At 39.5% G+C, this 15,807-nt stretch overlaps 1 protein-coding gene across 1 annotated transcript in view; it reads left to right on the forward strand.

Annotated features, from left to right (window-relative positions):
* Positions 1-15,807, forward strand: part of RASGRF2 (Ras protein specific guanine nucleotide releasing factor 2) — a 1,049,304-nt gene that overhangs the window by 848,780 nt on the left and 184,717 nt on the right. The window contains 1 exon segment of the mRNA XM_053701460.1: positions 4,666-4,772. Within this exon segment, the coding sequence (XP_053557435.1) occupies positions 4,666-4,772 (107 nt within the window).

The raw sequence follows: 15,807 nt of genomic DNA on the forward strand, positions 1-15,807 counted from the left end.
GTAAAGACCCGCGTAGCTAACGCTGCTTTTTTTCCCAACGCACCCTTCCAACAACGCTGGTATTTAGAGTTGTCTGAGGGGCTGCGTTAGGCTCAAAAAAGGTTGCGTTGAGCCTAACTTAGCTCAACTTCAACTCTCAATACCAGCGTTGCTTACGGTAGCGGTAAGCTGGGAAAACGTGCTTGTGCATGATATCCCCATAGGAAATAATGGGGCATTTTGGGCTGAAAAAAAAACCTAACACCTGCAAAAAAGCAGCGTTCAGCTCCTAACGCAGCCCCATTGTTTCCTATGGGGAAACACTTTCTAAGTCTGCACCTAACACCCTAACATGAACCCCGAGTCTAAACACCCCTAACTTTACACTTATTAACCCCTAATCTGCCGCCCCCGCTATCGCTGACCCCTGCATATTATTATTAACCCCTAATCTTCCGCTCTGGACACCGCCGCAACCTACATTATCCCTATGAACCCCTAATCTGCTGCCCCTAACACCGCCGACCCCTATATTATATTTATTATTGCCCCCCCCCAATGTCGCCGCTACCTTACCTACACTTATTAACCCCTAATCTGCCGACCTGACCTCGCCGCCACCATAATAAATGTATTAACCCCTAAACCGCCGCACTCTTGCCTCGCAAACACTAGAATAAATAGTATTAACCCCTAATCTGCCCTCCCTAACATCGCCGCCACATACCTGCAATTATTAACCCCTAATCTCCCGCCCGCACCGTCGCCGCTACTATAATAAAGTTATTAACCCCTAAACATAACTCTAACCCTAAAACCCCTCTAACATAAATATAATTTATATTAAACGAAATAATATTCCTAAAATTAACTCTATTATTCCTATTTGAAACTAAATACTTACCTATAAAATAAACCGTAATATAGCTACAATATAATTAATAATTACATTGTAGCTATTTTAGGATTTATATTTATTTTACAGGCAACTTTGTATTTATTTTAACTAGGTACAAAAGCTATTAAATAGTTAATAACTATTTTATAGCTACCTAGTTAAAATAAATACAAAATTACCTGTAAAATAATCTTATTTTAACTAGGTAGCTATTAAATAGTTATTAACTATTTAATAGCTTTTGTACCTAGTTTAAATAAATACAAAGTTGCCTGTAAAATAAATATAAATCCTAAAATAGCTACAATGTAATTATTAATTATATTGTAGCTATATTAGGGTTTATTTTATATGTAAGTATTTAGTTTTAAATAGGAATAATTTAGTTAATTTTAGGAATATTATTTTGTTTAATATAAATTATATTTATGTTAGAGGGGTGTTAGGGTTAGGGTTAGAGTTATGTTTAGGGGTTAATAACTTTATTATAGTAGCAGAGACGGTGCGGGCGGGAGATTAGGGGTTAATAATTGTAGGTAGGTGGCGGCGATGTTAGGGAGGGCAGATTAGGGGTTAATACTATTTATTCTAGTGTTTGCAAGGCAGGAGTACGGCGGTTTAGGGGTTAATACATTTATTATAGTGGTGGCGAGGTCCGGTCGGCAGATTTGGGGTTAATAAGTGTAGTTAGGTAGCGGCGACGTTGGGGGGGGGCAGATTAGGGGTTAATAAATATAATATAGGGGTCGGCGATGTTAGGGGCAGCAGATTAGGGGTTCATAAGTATAACGTAGGTGGCGGCGATGTCCGGTCGGCAGATTAGGGGTTAAAAAAATGTATTAGAGTGGCGGCGATGTGGGGGGGCCTCAGTTTAGGGGTACATAGGGAGTTTATGGGTGTTAGTGTACTTTAGAGCACAGTAGTTAAGAGTTTTATATTCTGGCGTTACCCCATAAAGCTCTTAACTACTGACTTTTTTTGGCGTTAGGAGTCTTGTCGGTAGAGGCTCTACCGCTTACTTCTCCCATGACTCCAAATACCAGCGTTAGGCAGATCCCATTGAAAAGATAGGATACGCAATTGGCGTAAGGGGATCTGCGGTAGCCTGGAATCGCAGTAGGGAAGTGAGCATTAGACCCTTTCCTGTCTGACTCTAAATACCAGCGGGCGGCCAAAAGCAGCGTTAGGACCCCTTAACGCTGCTTTTGACGGCTAACGGCAAACTCTAAATCTAGCCGTTAAAATAGACAGAAACGAACTTAAGTTAGAAGGATGAGGACGATTATTTTAAAGGAAAGTGAGGAAACTCTATTAGGAATCATGTACTGCTGTAACCAAAAAATAGATGTTTTGAAGATAATCTTTACTTCTAAAGCAGCACCGACTACAATATTATGGTCTCTATCCTAATGAACTTTCATGTAGTCAATAAGGGCCTGTACTATGGTATTGTGTGTATTGCTTTCTATAAAAGGGAAAAGTCCCTTACTGAGAATTAGCAATGCTAGCAAATACTGATTTTTTTTTTTTTGTCATAAGATCATTTACATTTTGTGCACAAATATTTCATATTTTTCTACGCATTTTTATTGTATGAGAGAAAATATACACTTTCCATGTCCCTCTAAAATTTAGGGGGGTGGTAGTGTATAGAAGAACTCTATTTGTTTACAAAATGTGAATATTCTGCTACAGCAGTGGTGATTTTATTGAAATTTCACTATAATAGAGAACAGGAGACAAAGGAGTATAATTTGTGTCATTATCATCATACATTATAATTAGGAAAATTGCAGAGTAAACCATGACATACATTGTCTGAGATCTGTTTATATATATCTAGTTTAGACGTAATCTTGGAAAGCTACAATTAATAACCTACTCAGGTGAGATGACATATAATCACTGTCAGACTCTGGCAAAGGTGATAATAGAGTTTGGATGTGTAATTGTAGCTTACGTGAAAGCGCATCAGTGTGTGATTTACATTCAAAACACTCAGACTTCCTCATGTGAACTTGACTTATGTTCTTTTTACCATTGCATAAAGGATTTTCAGATTTAAAAAAAGCTTTAAATGCAACACATTTGTTCTGTCATAATTCATCCCTGTCCACATACACAAATGCTAATCCACTGCCAAAAAAGGAATCATTTTTAGATCATTTAAGATAAAGTATTTTCAGGCTTGTGCTGTGTATATTTTGAGCATATATAGAGACAACTTGATATATATATGTAAAGCATTGCAGTATACATTCCAACAGAAATGAAAGTGCCATATTTTCATTTATGAATTTAAAATAGCATATCTAAAAATATTTCACAAGTGTATTGTATGATTTATGACAGAATCAGTCATAGCAATCATTTTCTTAAACTCAAGAAAATATAGTAGTAACACAATGGAAGAAATAAATTAATACTTTCCTCTGAAACTGTGACCACAGCCGTCCCTCAGTTTTCTCCCGGACTTACTGGAAAATGTGCAAAAGCTTGGAGGTGCTGGTTCACAGAGGAGGACTCGCATTCAGGCTCAACCGGTTATTCTACGTAGAAAGATTCACAATCATGCAGTATCCACCAATATGTGTGGAATGAGTGATATATACTCACAGTATAGAGTTGGGTGTTCGGCCCCTTAAAGGATTACTTTCTGTTATATTTTTTAAGCCAAACAACTAACATATTAAAGTTAATAAACATTAATTAAAACCTACTGACCTATATTTTCTCCAAAACGAAGTTTCATAACGTTATAAAAGTTATATCTTTTATTTGCTGATGATGTCACGTTATCCTGCCCACTATTTTTGGCACTGCGTGTTCAAAATACTTAAACCAATGAAATTGTGTTTATTTGCATCTCATTATCTACCTATACGTTCCCAATACGTATGCGTTTAAATGTGGCTCTAATGAGCATGCGCAATATGACCTATTGAAGACGAAGTTGCACAAACTTTTTAAAGCGCCATTTTGAAACCTAGGTATTGTAAAGGATTGGTACAGAGCAAAGGATACCCATGGAGTGGGTTTGGAAAACAATTAAATTTGCAGACAAGATTTCTGATATACGGTAGAGATATGTTAATGAAATGCTATTTATAAAAAGCGTATTTGGGGTAATTAGTTAGTAAAAGGCATAGAAAATATTTACTTACAGTGGCCCTTTAATAAAGAACAAGTGTATCACTTGTAAGGTAAAAATGTTGTTTTATTGCTCAACGTGTTTCAACGGCAACAGTCCGTCTTTCTCAAGAGCGATTAAAATCAATAAAAGTATGCTGACAAAGTGCATGATATTCACTTTGTCAGCATTCTTTTTTTTTATTTTAATCAGTCTTGAGAAAGGCAGACTTTGCCATTGAAACACGTTGAGCAATAAAAAAACATTCGGCAGCTGGCTGATTCAGTACCATATATTTGTCTCTTGCCCGATGAAAATGTACTATGATGATATAGCCAAAGGGAAATGAGTCTAAATTATGATTCATTTGAACATTTTGTGGTTCATCTGCTGTACCTTTGCTAGCAGAAGTCAATCAGTTGTCCTTTTTAATTAAATAGCAAATGACAGCATAACCTTGTCTGTTGCAATGGAAACCATAATGGTGAATTTATGGTGACACGGTATGTGACCCTACAAGGCAAGAGGTTTTGCATTATAATCCTTTTATCTACAAGTTTCATTTAGTATCGACTAGGACAGCCTTGAAGTAATTGTTCTGGTTGTTGCTTTCAGTACAAAAACATTAACTGTAATTTATTTTTATTTTTTTTTGAAGGTTTTAACAACATGGAGCGGATGTGTGACAAAGAGTTTATAATACGCAGAGCAGCTACAAACAGAGTATTGAATGTTCTCCGTCACTGGGTCTCAAAGCATTCGCAGGTATTTATGAAATGTAAATGTCAGGGCCTACTTCCTGTCAATGAAAAGGAAACCATGATTCTTTAAAATAAAGACAAATAAGACAGTTACAAAAATAAATGAATAATATAAAACTGTGCTTGAAAGCAAACAAAAATACACAGTTTATAACATTATCCCACAGCTCATTTTTTATACATTTTCTTTAAGGAGTTATGATCAAATATTTAATGACTGGGGTAAGTTGCATGTTAAAGATCAGATTTTACATTGGGCATTGACTTTTTTTAAGGGGGCGGGGAGGTGGCATAAACGAGGCAGGGAGCTTACTGGAGCTCTGCACATGCACTATGACCTGGGGTGTGAGAAACAACTCAAGTCTTCTAAAGATCTAAGCACTGAGAAGTGCATATATGTTCAGATCAACTAGACAAGTATATACATCAACATGGTGCTATCAAGAAGTACTTCTACTGTGTGTTTAACCCCTTTGGGGGGTTAAACTCATAGAGGTGCAAGTTTGCTAGTGTTAAAATTACATATATGAATTAGAACAACTCATTTTTAGACTATAATGGCCTTTTAATACATTATCTATATGCTTGTTCAGTGATTTGAAAATCTTTAATTCTGTGCTTTTTGCTTAGTACTGGTGCTCTAAATTATTAGAACATATTATTTTCTTCTTAAACGGGAATAGTCCACAGCTGCATTCATTACTTTTGGGAATTCAGAACCTGGCCACCAGGAGGAGGCAAAGACACCCCAGCCAAAGGCTTCAAATACCTCCCCCACTTCCCTCATCCCCCAGTCATTCTTTGCCTTTCATTACAGGAGGTTGGCAGAGAAGTTTCAGAAGTTCGAAATAGTCTCTCATGGAGGGTAGTACTCTTCAAAATGGGACTGGAGTTTAAAGTAATCCTGTCAACCTTTCAGTGAGAGCATGGATGAAGGTTAGAGTCGGAGATGCAGGGAGAGTCTTTCTGCGAAACCATCCCGATTCATATTGACAGCTCCTTGGCAATCAGCGTTGATGAGTTTCGCTGCCTGCAAGATTGCATGATTCGCTGCCTGTAAGATGGTTTCATTTTATTTCATTTTATGAATGTTATGGTAACGAGAGAAGGTAGGGTCCCAGTGGGACTCCTTTTACCTTAAAATAGGAATCATGGGTTTATATCTCCTGAGGGGGGTTATTGGACAGGGGGGACTTTAATCATGTTTGTTATGTGGTTCTATCGGCTAATGCGTAGTAATACTTTGGCTCGTGGCTTTTCGGAACATAATGGCCTTATCATCAATTGGCACAATCTCTTTAGATTTGCATGCTCTTTTTGTGACTGGCATGGTGCACCTCGTGACCGGGTGTGGTTGCATTGTTTTCCACTTCCGTATGCTGACTGTGTGGCGACAGAGAGAGTTTGCTTGTTGGTTGTCTAGTTCACAGGAGGTGGTGTGTGCCCCAGCCATTTGGTGTGTAAAAAGGGTGCCAGTTAGTGTTTGTCTTTTTTGTAATCCCAAGATTATGGAGGATTCTGATTTTTTAGACACAGATGTCTCCGATGCGGAGAATGCATCTTGTGATGAATATGAAATGGCCCGGGTTATCCATACCCATCAGTTATGTTCTGATTGCCGCTCTAGAGTAATCTCTTCTTCCGACTCAGGGACCTTAGAGTGCATTGAGCCATCCGCCCAGAGGATTCTATGTCCGGCGAGGCACATGCCCCCGAACCTTCCTTTGCTACGCAAGCAGGTGTCCCTATGGCCTTTACTACTTCTCCGGAAGGTGGCTTGTTTCCTCCAGAGGTTACGGCACTGTTCCGCATGGCCATATCTATGGCGCTGGCTCACTTATATCTCCCAAGTGAAATATTTTTAAGGTACTGTCTGTGTTCTGTCAACCAAGGCCTGTCGGGCGTGGGATCGCCTGATTCAGTTTGGCCTTCTGGGGAAGCGTCGGCCTCTGAGGCTTCAGGGGCCTCAACCTCAGGGCCAGGGTTGTTTATCGACCCGGCGAGGTATGATTTTGCCTTCCTTTATAGGCTGGCACGTCTTCGTGTTCTATTACTTCTTGTTTTGGCGGTGCTGGAGGATTCTAGTCCTAGTGGGCTGAGGGATCTGAGGCCTTAGATGCCGGATGGCAAGCTGGGTTAGACATTTGGGGATGAAACTAATCTCCTTGACATCTCCGTTTTTTCTATCTTTTATGTATCGATTCCAGTTCTGAGCTTGGGTGAATGGGGCCTCTGATCGGCTGGTCCTGTTGGCGTACCCATTCACCTTGCTCGTTCACCCGCGGATGCTGCCTTACTTTTATTTTGATCCAGATGGATGTATTTAATTTGTTTTTACTAAGCTCAGGTCTGATATAATTCCTGTTTTGGAAATGTTCTTTCTCTGGAACTGATACTTGCGATTTTGTGGTCGCATGGGCGCTTCTTCAGAAGTTGCGCACTTTTGGTAGGAACAAAGTTATGTTCTAATCATATTATCAAACCTTTATAGTCGTTTTTTCTTGGACCTTAGACAGTTTTGGGGTGTCCTTGTACCAGGCAGGTACTGGTTGGGTGCCATCTGCTGTTCTTTGGGTTCATGTCACGCTCGTGGTGCTGATTATCCTGTCGGATCCTGAATGTCACTTGGTCTATTGATTTGGACTCCAGGCTCGGATCCTACTACGAAGTTTGGGGCCTAGTGCATACATCCAACGTTTCTGGAAGAAAGGTTGGGAGTTCCAATATAAGTTGGCCTTTTATGGGCCTACAGCCACTCCACCCTCAATGTGTCCGATATCGTCTGATCTCGGAAGCTAAGCAGGGTGGGGCCTGGTTAGTACTGAACTCCAATTTACTTGAGTTACATGACCGACTTTTTCAAGACGTCATCGGGGCTCCTAGGGGTCCCTGGGGACTTGAAACCTTAGTTTTCCACTCCTGTAGAGTTTGGAGATGTGTATGACCTCCGGAGGTCCAGTTTGCTGGGTGATGGACAATTTACGTCTTCACTTGCGGTATCTTCCAGATGTCGACTCTTGTAGCCTAGTCACATTGTTTGCGTTGGCGGAGTTTTCCTTCCTTCCCGTTTTGGATTGGATCTTCTGTTCTGGAAGTACGGAGCATGTCCTCTTCCTTTTTTTCTCAGTGTTTTGTTTTCTGTCAGGAGCTGCAAGGCTCCCTTCATTATTCCTGTTGCAGGGATTTCAGTAGACCGATCCGGTAAGGATTTCTGGAGACTGTCGTCTTCTCAATCTATGAACTGCCCCTTGTCATACCATTGTCTTTAGACTCTTGAGTGCCATCCTTCGACCTTATGCAGATCTAGCCTTTTGGGCTTGAGGGTAGGAGGTCCGAGGTCAGTCACAGACTTTCACCTTTCTGGGGTCAGGGAAATGTCCTTTCTCTTCACCAGCGTGTGGATCAGGTCATTTGGCCTGTCTACAGAAGATAGCCTTGCGAACCAAGGGTACTGTTTCCCCATTTCTTCAACTGGTCAGGAGTTTTTTCAAACTCTTGGGTTTGAGGCTGTTGCTAGGTAATCTACGTCTACAGACTTTAGATGGTGGAAGGTTCTGTCTTGGGTGCGCTACTTCCATGGGAGGCAGCTGATAGATTCCTCAGGAAGTTAGATCTTTCGATAAGTTCAGTTTTTCAAGGACTCTGGCTTAGGACCATGTCTCTTGCCTGGAACGGGGAAGGACGGTTCTGATTAACCTTTGGGTTTGGTCCCCCGTGTGTACCTTTGAGGGCATGGTTTTCTGACTCTCATGGGAGATTACTGTATGCCTGAGGCTTACGTTTGAGGTCTCTCTGATGGGTCCTTACTTGTTTTCTGGGACATTTGTGCGTGCGTCCTTGTAGACTCCAGTTGTCATTTCAACTAGGCTGGTGATATTGGCTGAAGGGTCTTGCCTGTATTGATAGGGTAGTTACCATTGCTTTGCTCCCTTTTCTTCTCACCTAGGGTGAGGGATGCATGTTCTCCTTGACTTGGAGGTACCTCAGTATCTGTGCAGACTCTTGGTCTGAGTGGTCTCTTGCACGGCTTTGCAGGTTATGTAACTGATGAGCAGTTTCCTGGACTTCCGTTTTTTTCCCTTGTCGTTAATTTCAGGCTGTGGTGCCTTTTCGAAGGGGCAGCCTTTTTTTTACCCGCCCTTTGTTTGCATTCAGTGTCCTCTAGCTTGGGTATTGCTTTCTCAAAAGTAATGAATGCAGCTGTGGACTTTTCCCGTTTAAGAAGAAAAACATAAATTATGCTTACTTGATAATTTTCTTTTCTTCTGACGGGAAGAGTCCACAGCTCCCACCCGCGTTTTATCTATGAGGCGGCAGTAATTTTTTTTCTTCTTCTAGCACCTTTTTTAACCCTGATATTTCTCCTATTGTTCCTTGTGCCCTTGGCAGAATGACTAGGGGATGAGGGAAGTGGGGGAGGTATTTGAAGCCTTTGGCTGGGGTGTATTTGCCTCCTCCTGGTGGCCAGGTTCTGAATTCCCAAAAGTAATGAATGTAGCTGTGGACTCTTCCCGTCAGAAGAAAAGAAAATGATCAAGTAAGCATAATTTGTTTTTTGCAATAATGTCCCACAAATCCACAAAGGGTTAAATACATTGCTAAAATTCTACTTGGAAGCAGCAACACTGCAGCTCTTGAGCAGGACACGGCTGGTTGGCCAATTATGAATGGCATATGCGTGTAGCTATAAATCACCAATAGCGCTCTGGTCAGAAAATCAGTCAGGAAGTGTGTGTGTTTAAAGGTACAGTAAACACTTTCAGGTTGTAATATAAAATGATTAATTATGCATTGTGTATAATAACTCCACAAAATATTTTCATTATTTATGTTGCCTCTTTTCCTGCCATTTAAAGGTGCAGTCTACTGTAAAATTGGTTCCCCCTTAATGTGTTTACAATTATGCATTATACCAGCTGCAGAGTTTAAAATGTATGGGAAATTGTTTCTTTTGGATTATTTTGTATATGAAATAGCTGTTTCTGCTGACTGAAATCACAACCCATTACAATGGACGCAGCTTGTAAGGAAAAAAAGACTTCTATCTTATTTGTCTAATTATTTGCATAAAACCTTCTTTTTAAGGCCAATACTTAGAAGCAACAATGGAAAATTGTGGATTTTCCAGTACCAACAACTGAAAAATCACATCAAATTCCCATTTATTCACATATCTCTGCCTGATATTCTGTTGAAACCAAACAATGGAGACAAACCGCTAAATATCGCATTTTTAATACAAGGTACTTGACCTTCTATAAGTTAACCCTGCCCAGTACCCAGGTAGCTGAAATTGGAAATTGAGTGTGCATATATACTTATATACACTAACGACTGGGGTACAGTTATATTAATACATTCTTATTTTATTAGACGTCGTCTGTATCCCTTCAACAACAACAATTATCTGTTTTCAGTGGTTGTAAATAATATATCCATTAAAATATATAGTTGAATCCCTGTAGGGTTAATTTATTTTCATTTTATGTGTACTTGGCAGCAGACACAAATATGAAGTAATAGGCTCATCATTACAGGGACATCAAATTATGTTACTATTAAATAAAATGAATTAAAAAGACTATATTTCAAGCATTTATCAATTACCTTATATAAGATTGCAATAAAAAATGTTTAATTATGCATAGTAAAATCATTTTTAAATATAATTTTATTATCTAGTTTGGGTACTTTTGTTGTAAAATATGCTTGTCCAGTGGCATATCCAGGATGTAAGGATTGGGGGGGGGGCACTTCCAGAAGCCCTCTGGTGTTTTCTGAGTGGGGTCATGACAATAGGAGCAGAACTCTGCATTGCATGGGTGGGTCCTGGTGTTTTGTGGGCAGGCTGGGCAAAGCTGGGGGAATCCTGTACAAATTGGGGGTGAGAAAGTAGGTTGATGATCACAGTTGGGGGGCACATGGGGGAGTCCATTCATTATGTTGGGGGTACCATTGCGCCCACTGCCCCCCTTCCCAGCGACCCCACTGTGCTTGTCCCACACTCGCTAGAGAGGCTGAAAAGCAAATTCTATTACCTATCACCTAGATTACGAGTTTTGCGTTAGAGGCTGTGCGGTGCTAACAAGCAGTTTATACTCACCGCTCACAGACAGCGCTGGTATTACAGGTTTTTACAAACCAGACAAGAATTGAGCGTTGAGCAAAATTTTGCTCCTTACTGCACTCCAATACAAGCGCTGCTTATGTTAGCGGTGAGCTGGTGTAATGTGCCGATTTCCCCATAGGAATCAACGGGGAGAGTCGGCTGAAAAAAAGTCTAACACCTGCCAAAAAGCAGCGTAAAGCTCCTTAACACAGCCCCATTGATTCCTATGGGGAAATACATTTTATGTCTACACCTAACACCCTAACATGAACCCTGAGTCTAAACACCCATAATCTTACACTTATTAACCCCTAATCTGCCGCCCCCGACATCGCCGCAACCTACATTATATTATTAACCCCTAATCTGCCACTCCGGACACCGCCGCCACCTACATTATACTTATGTACCCTTAATCTGCTGCCCCCAACATCGCCAACACCTACATTATATTTATTAACCCCTAATCTGCCGCCCCCAATGTCGCCGCCACCTACCTACATTTATTAACCCCTAATCTGCTGCCCCCAACGTCGCCGCCATTATAATAAACATATTAACCCTTAAACCGCCGCACTCCCACCTCGCAAACATTAGTTAAATATTATTAACCCCTAATCTGCCGGCCCTAACATTGACGCCACCTACCTACATTTATTAAGCCCTAATATGCTGCCCCTAACGTCGCCGCCACTTTATTAAAGTTATTAAAAACTAAACCGAAGTCTAACCCTAAACCTAACACCCCCTAACCTAAATATAATTAAAAGAAATCTAAATAAAATTACTATAATTAACTAAATTATTCCTATTTAAAACTAAATACTTACTTATAAAATAAACCCTAAGTTAGCTACAATATAACTAATAGTTACATTGTAGCTATCGTAGGGTTTATTTTTATTTTACAGGCAAGTTTGTATTTATTTTAACTAGGTAGAATAGTTACTAAATAGTTATAACTATTTACTAATTACCTAGTTAAAATAAATACAAATTTACCTGTAAAATAAAACCTAACCTAAGCTACAATTACACCTAACACTATAATTAAATTATTTCTCTAAATTAAATACAATTAAATAAAATTATCTAAAGTACAAAAAAACAAACACTAAATTACAGAAAATAATAAACAAAATTACAAGATTTTTAAACTAATTACACCTAATCTAATCCCCCTAACAAAATAAAAAAACTTCCCCAAAATAAAAAAAGCCCTACCCTACACTAAATTACAAATAGCCCTTAAAAGGGCCTTTTGCGGGGCATTGCCACAAAGTAATCAGCTCTCTTACCTGTAAAAAAAAATTACAAATCCCCCCCAACATTAAAACCCACCACCCACACAACCAACCCTACTCTAAAACCCACCCAATACCCCCTGAAAAAAACCTAACACTAACCCCTTGAAGATCAACTTTAATCCTATTGGCTGATTGCATAAGCCAATAGGATTTTTTCTACCTTAATTCCGATTGGCTGATAGAATTCTATCAGCCAATCAGAATTGAAGGGACGCCATCTTGGATGACGTCACTTAAAGGTACCTTCATTCTGTGTTAGCCGCCGATTGAAGAGGATGCTCCGCGTCGGATGTCTTGAAGATGGACCCGCTCCGCGCCGGATGGATGAAGATTGAAGATGCCATGTGGATGAAGACTTCTGCCCGTCTGGAGGACCACTTCGACCGGCTTGGATGAAGACTTCTTCCAGCTTCGTTGAGGACTTCGGCCCGGTTGGATGAAGACTTCTCCCGGTAAGGTAATCTTCAAGGGGTTAGTGTTAGTTTTTTTTTAAGGGAGTATTGGGTGGGTTTTAGAGTAGGGTTGGTTGTGTGGGTGGTGGGTTTTAATGCTGGGGGGGATTTGTAATTTTTTTTACAGGTAAGAGAGCTGATTAATTAGGGGCAATGCCCTTTTAAGGGCTATTTGCAATTTAGTGTAGGGTAGGGCTTTTTTTATTTTGGGGGGGCTTTTTTATTTTGTTAGGGGGATTAGATTAGGTGTAATTATTTTAAAAATCTTGTCATTTGTTTATTATTTTCTGTAATTTAGTGTTTTTTTTGTACTTTAGATAATTTTATATAATTGTATTTAATTTAGGGAATTAATTTATTTATTGTGTAGTGTTAGGTGTAATTGTAACTTAGGTTAGGTTTTATTTTACAGGTAACTTTGTATTTATTTTAGCTAGGTAGTTATTAAATAGTTAATAACTATTTAGTAACTATTCTACCTAGTTAAAATAAATACAAACAAAACTTGCCTGTAAAATAAAAATAAACCCTAATCTAGCTACAATGTAACTATTAGTTATATTGTAGCTATCTTAGGGTTTATTTTATAGGTAAGTATTTAGTTTTAAATAGGAATTATTTAGTTAATGATAGGAATTTTATTTAGATTTATTTAAATTATATTTAAGTTAGGGGGGGGTTAGGGTTAGGGTTAGACTTAGATTTAGGGGTTAATAACTTTAGTATAGTGGCAGCGACATTGGGGGCGGCAGATTAGGGGTTAATAAATGTAGGTAGGTGTTGGCGATGTTAGGGACGACTGATTAGTGGTTAATATTTAATTAATGTTTGCGAGGCGGGAGTGCGGCGGTTTAGGGGTTAATATATTTATTATATTGGCGGCGATGTCTGGTTTGGCAGATTAGGGGTTAAAAATGTAATTTTAGTGTTTGCGATGCGGGAGGGCCTCGGTTTAGGGGTTAATAGGTAGTTTATGGGTGTTAGTGTACATTTTAGCACTTTAGTTATGAGTTTTATGCTACGGCGTTGTAGTGTAAAACTCTTAGCTACTGACTTTAAAAATGCGGTACCAGTGTTGACAGGAGAGGGTGTACCGCTCACTTTTTGGCAGACTCGTAATATATCGGCGCTATGCAAGTCCCATTGAAAAAAGAGGATGCGCAATTGACGTAAGTGGATTTGCGGTATTTCCAAGTCTGGCCAAAAAAATGAGCGGTACACCTGTACCTTCAAGACTCGTAATACCAGCGGGCGTTAAAAAGCAGTGTTGGGACCGGCCAACGCTGCTTTTTAAGCCTAACGCAAAACTCGGAATCTAGCCGTATGTTTCCTTCAGAGTGCTAGAAATTGTCTTAACCAGCTACAAACTGCAAAGTGATTGCTTAGTGGGTAAATTCATTTGTAGCTAGCTCTTTTTGGCCTCAATTAAGAGGTGCAGGATAAACATCCTCAAAAGGGTTTTGAAGTAGATTTACAAATCATTAATTAACAGTTTTAAATGCTATCTAAATGGACTTGGTACTATTTTCATAAAAAAATAGTTAAGGCAAAGCTGTTTATATATAACGCAAAACTAACCGATGCAACGGAATCCCTGGCTCTTCAGCTCACTGACTAACAGGGCAGGGCAACTCCTAAAGAAAATAACTTGTTTATTCATAGGGACATAAAAATGTGCTCTGTTCCATCTAAAAGACAATGTTTAAAAGTTGCAGGGTTTTTTGAGTATCATGTCTTCTTACAAACATTGATATGGTATGTTTATTTTTGCAGTGTAGTTTTTAACGGCTAAAAAACTATAATATATATATATATATATATATATATATATATATATATATATATACAGGAAGTGCAGAATTATTAGGCAAGTTGTATTTTTGAGGATTAATTTTATTATTGAACAACAACCATGTTCTCCATGAACCCAAAAAACTCATTAATATCAAAGCTGAATAGTTTTGGAAGTAGTTTTTAGTTTGTTTTTAGTTATAGCTATTTTAGGGGGATATCTGTGTGTGCAGGTGACTATTACTGTGCATAATTATTAGGCAAATTAACAAAAAACAAATATATACCCATTTCAATTATTTATTTTTACCAGTGAAACCAATATAACATCTCAACATTCAAAAATATACATTTCTGACATTCAAAAACAAAACAAAAACAAATCAGTGACCAATATAGCCACCTTTCTTTGCAAGGACATTCAAAAGCCTGCCATCCATGGATTCTGTCAGTGTTTTGATCTGTTCACCATCAACATTGCGTACAGCAGCAACCACAGCCTCCCAGACACTGTTCAGAGAGGTGTACTGTTTTCCCTCCTTGTAAATCTCACATTTGATGATGGACCACAGGTTCTCAATGGGGTTCAGATCAGGTGAACAAGGAGGCCATGTCATTAGATTTTCTTCTTTTATACCCTTTCTTGCCAGCCACGCTGTGGAGTACTTGGACGCGTGTGATGGAGCATTGTCCTGCATGAAAATCATGTTTTTCTTGAAGGATGCAGACTTCTTCCTGTACCACTGCTTGAAGAAGGTGTCTTCCAGAAACTGGCAGTAGGACTGGGAGTTGAGCTTGACTCCATCCTCAACCCGAAAAGGCCCCACAAGCTCATCTTTGATGATACCAGCCCAAACCAGTACTCCACCTCCACCTTGCTGGCGTCTGAGTTGGACTGGAGCTCTCTGCCCTTTACCAATCCAGCCACGGGCCCATCCATCTGGCCCATCAAGACTCACTCTCATTTCATCAGTCCATAAAACCTTAGAAAAATCAGTCTTGAGATATTTCTTGGCCCAGTCTTGACGTTTCAGCTTGTGTGTCTTGTTCAGTGGTGGTCGTATTTCAGCCTTTCTTACCTTGGCCATGTCTCTGAGTATTGCACACCTTGTGCTTTTGGGCACTCCAGTGATGTTGCAGCTCTGAAATATGGCCAAACTGGTGGCAAGTGGCATCTTGGCAGCTGCACGCTTGACTTTTCTCAGTTCATGGGCAGTTATTTTGCGCCTTGGTTTTTCCACACGCTTCTTGCGACCCTGTTGACTATTTTGAATGAAACGCTTGATTGTTCGATGATCACGCTTCAGAAGCTTTGCAATTTTAAGAGTGCTGCATCCCTCTGCAAGATATCTCACTATTTTTGACTTTTCTGAGCCTGTC

The sequence above is a fragment of the Bombina bombina genome, chromosome 2 (genome assembly GCF_027579735.1).
Source record: "Bombina bombina isolate aBomBom1 chromosome 2, aBomBom1.pri, whole genome shotgun sequence".
Taxonomy (NCBI): Eukaryota; Metazoa; Chordata; class Amphibia; order Anura; family Bombinatoridae; genus Bombina; species Bombina bombina.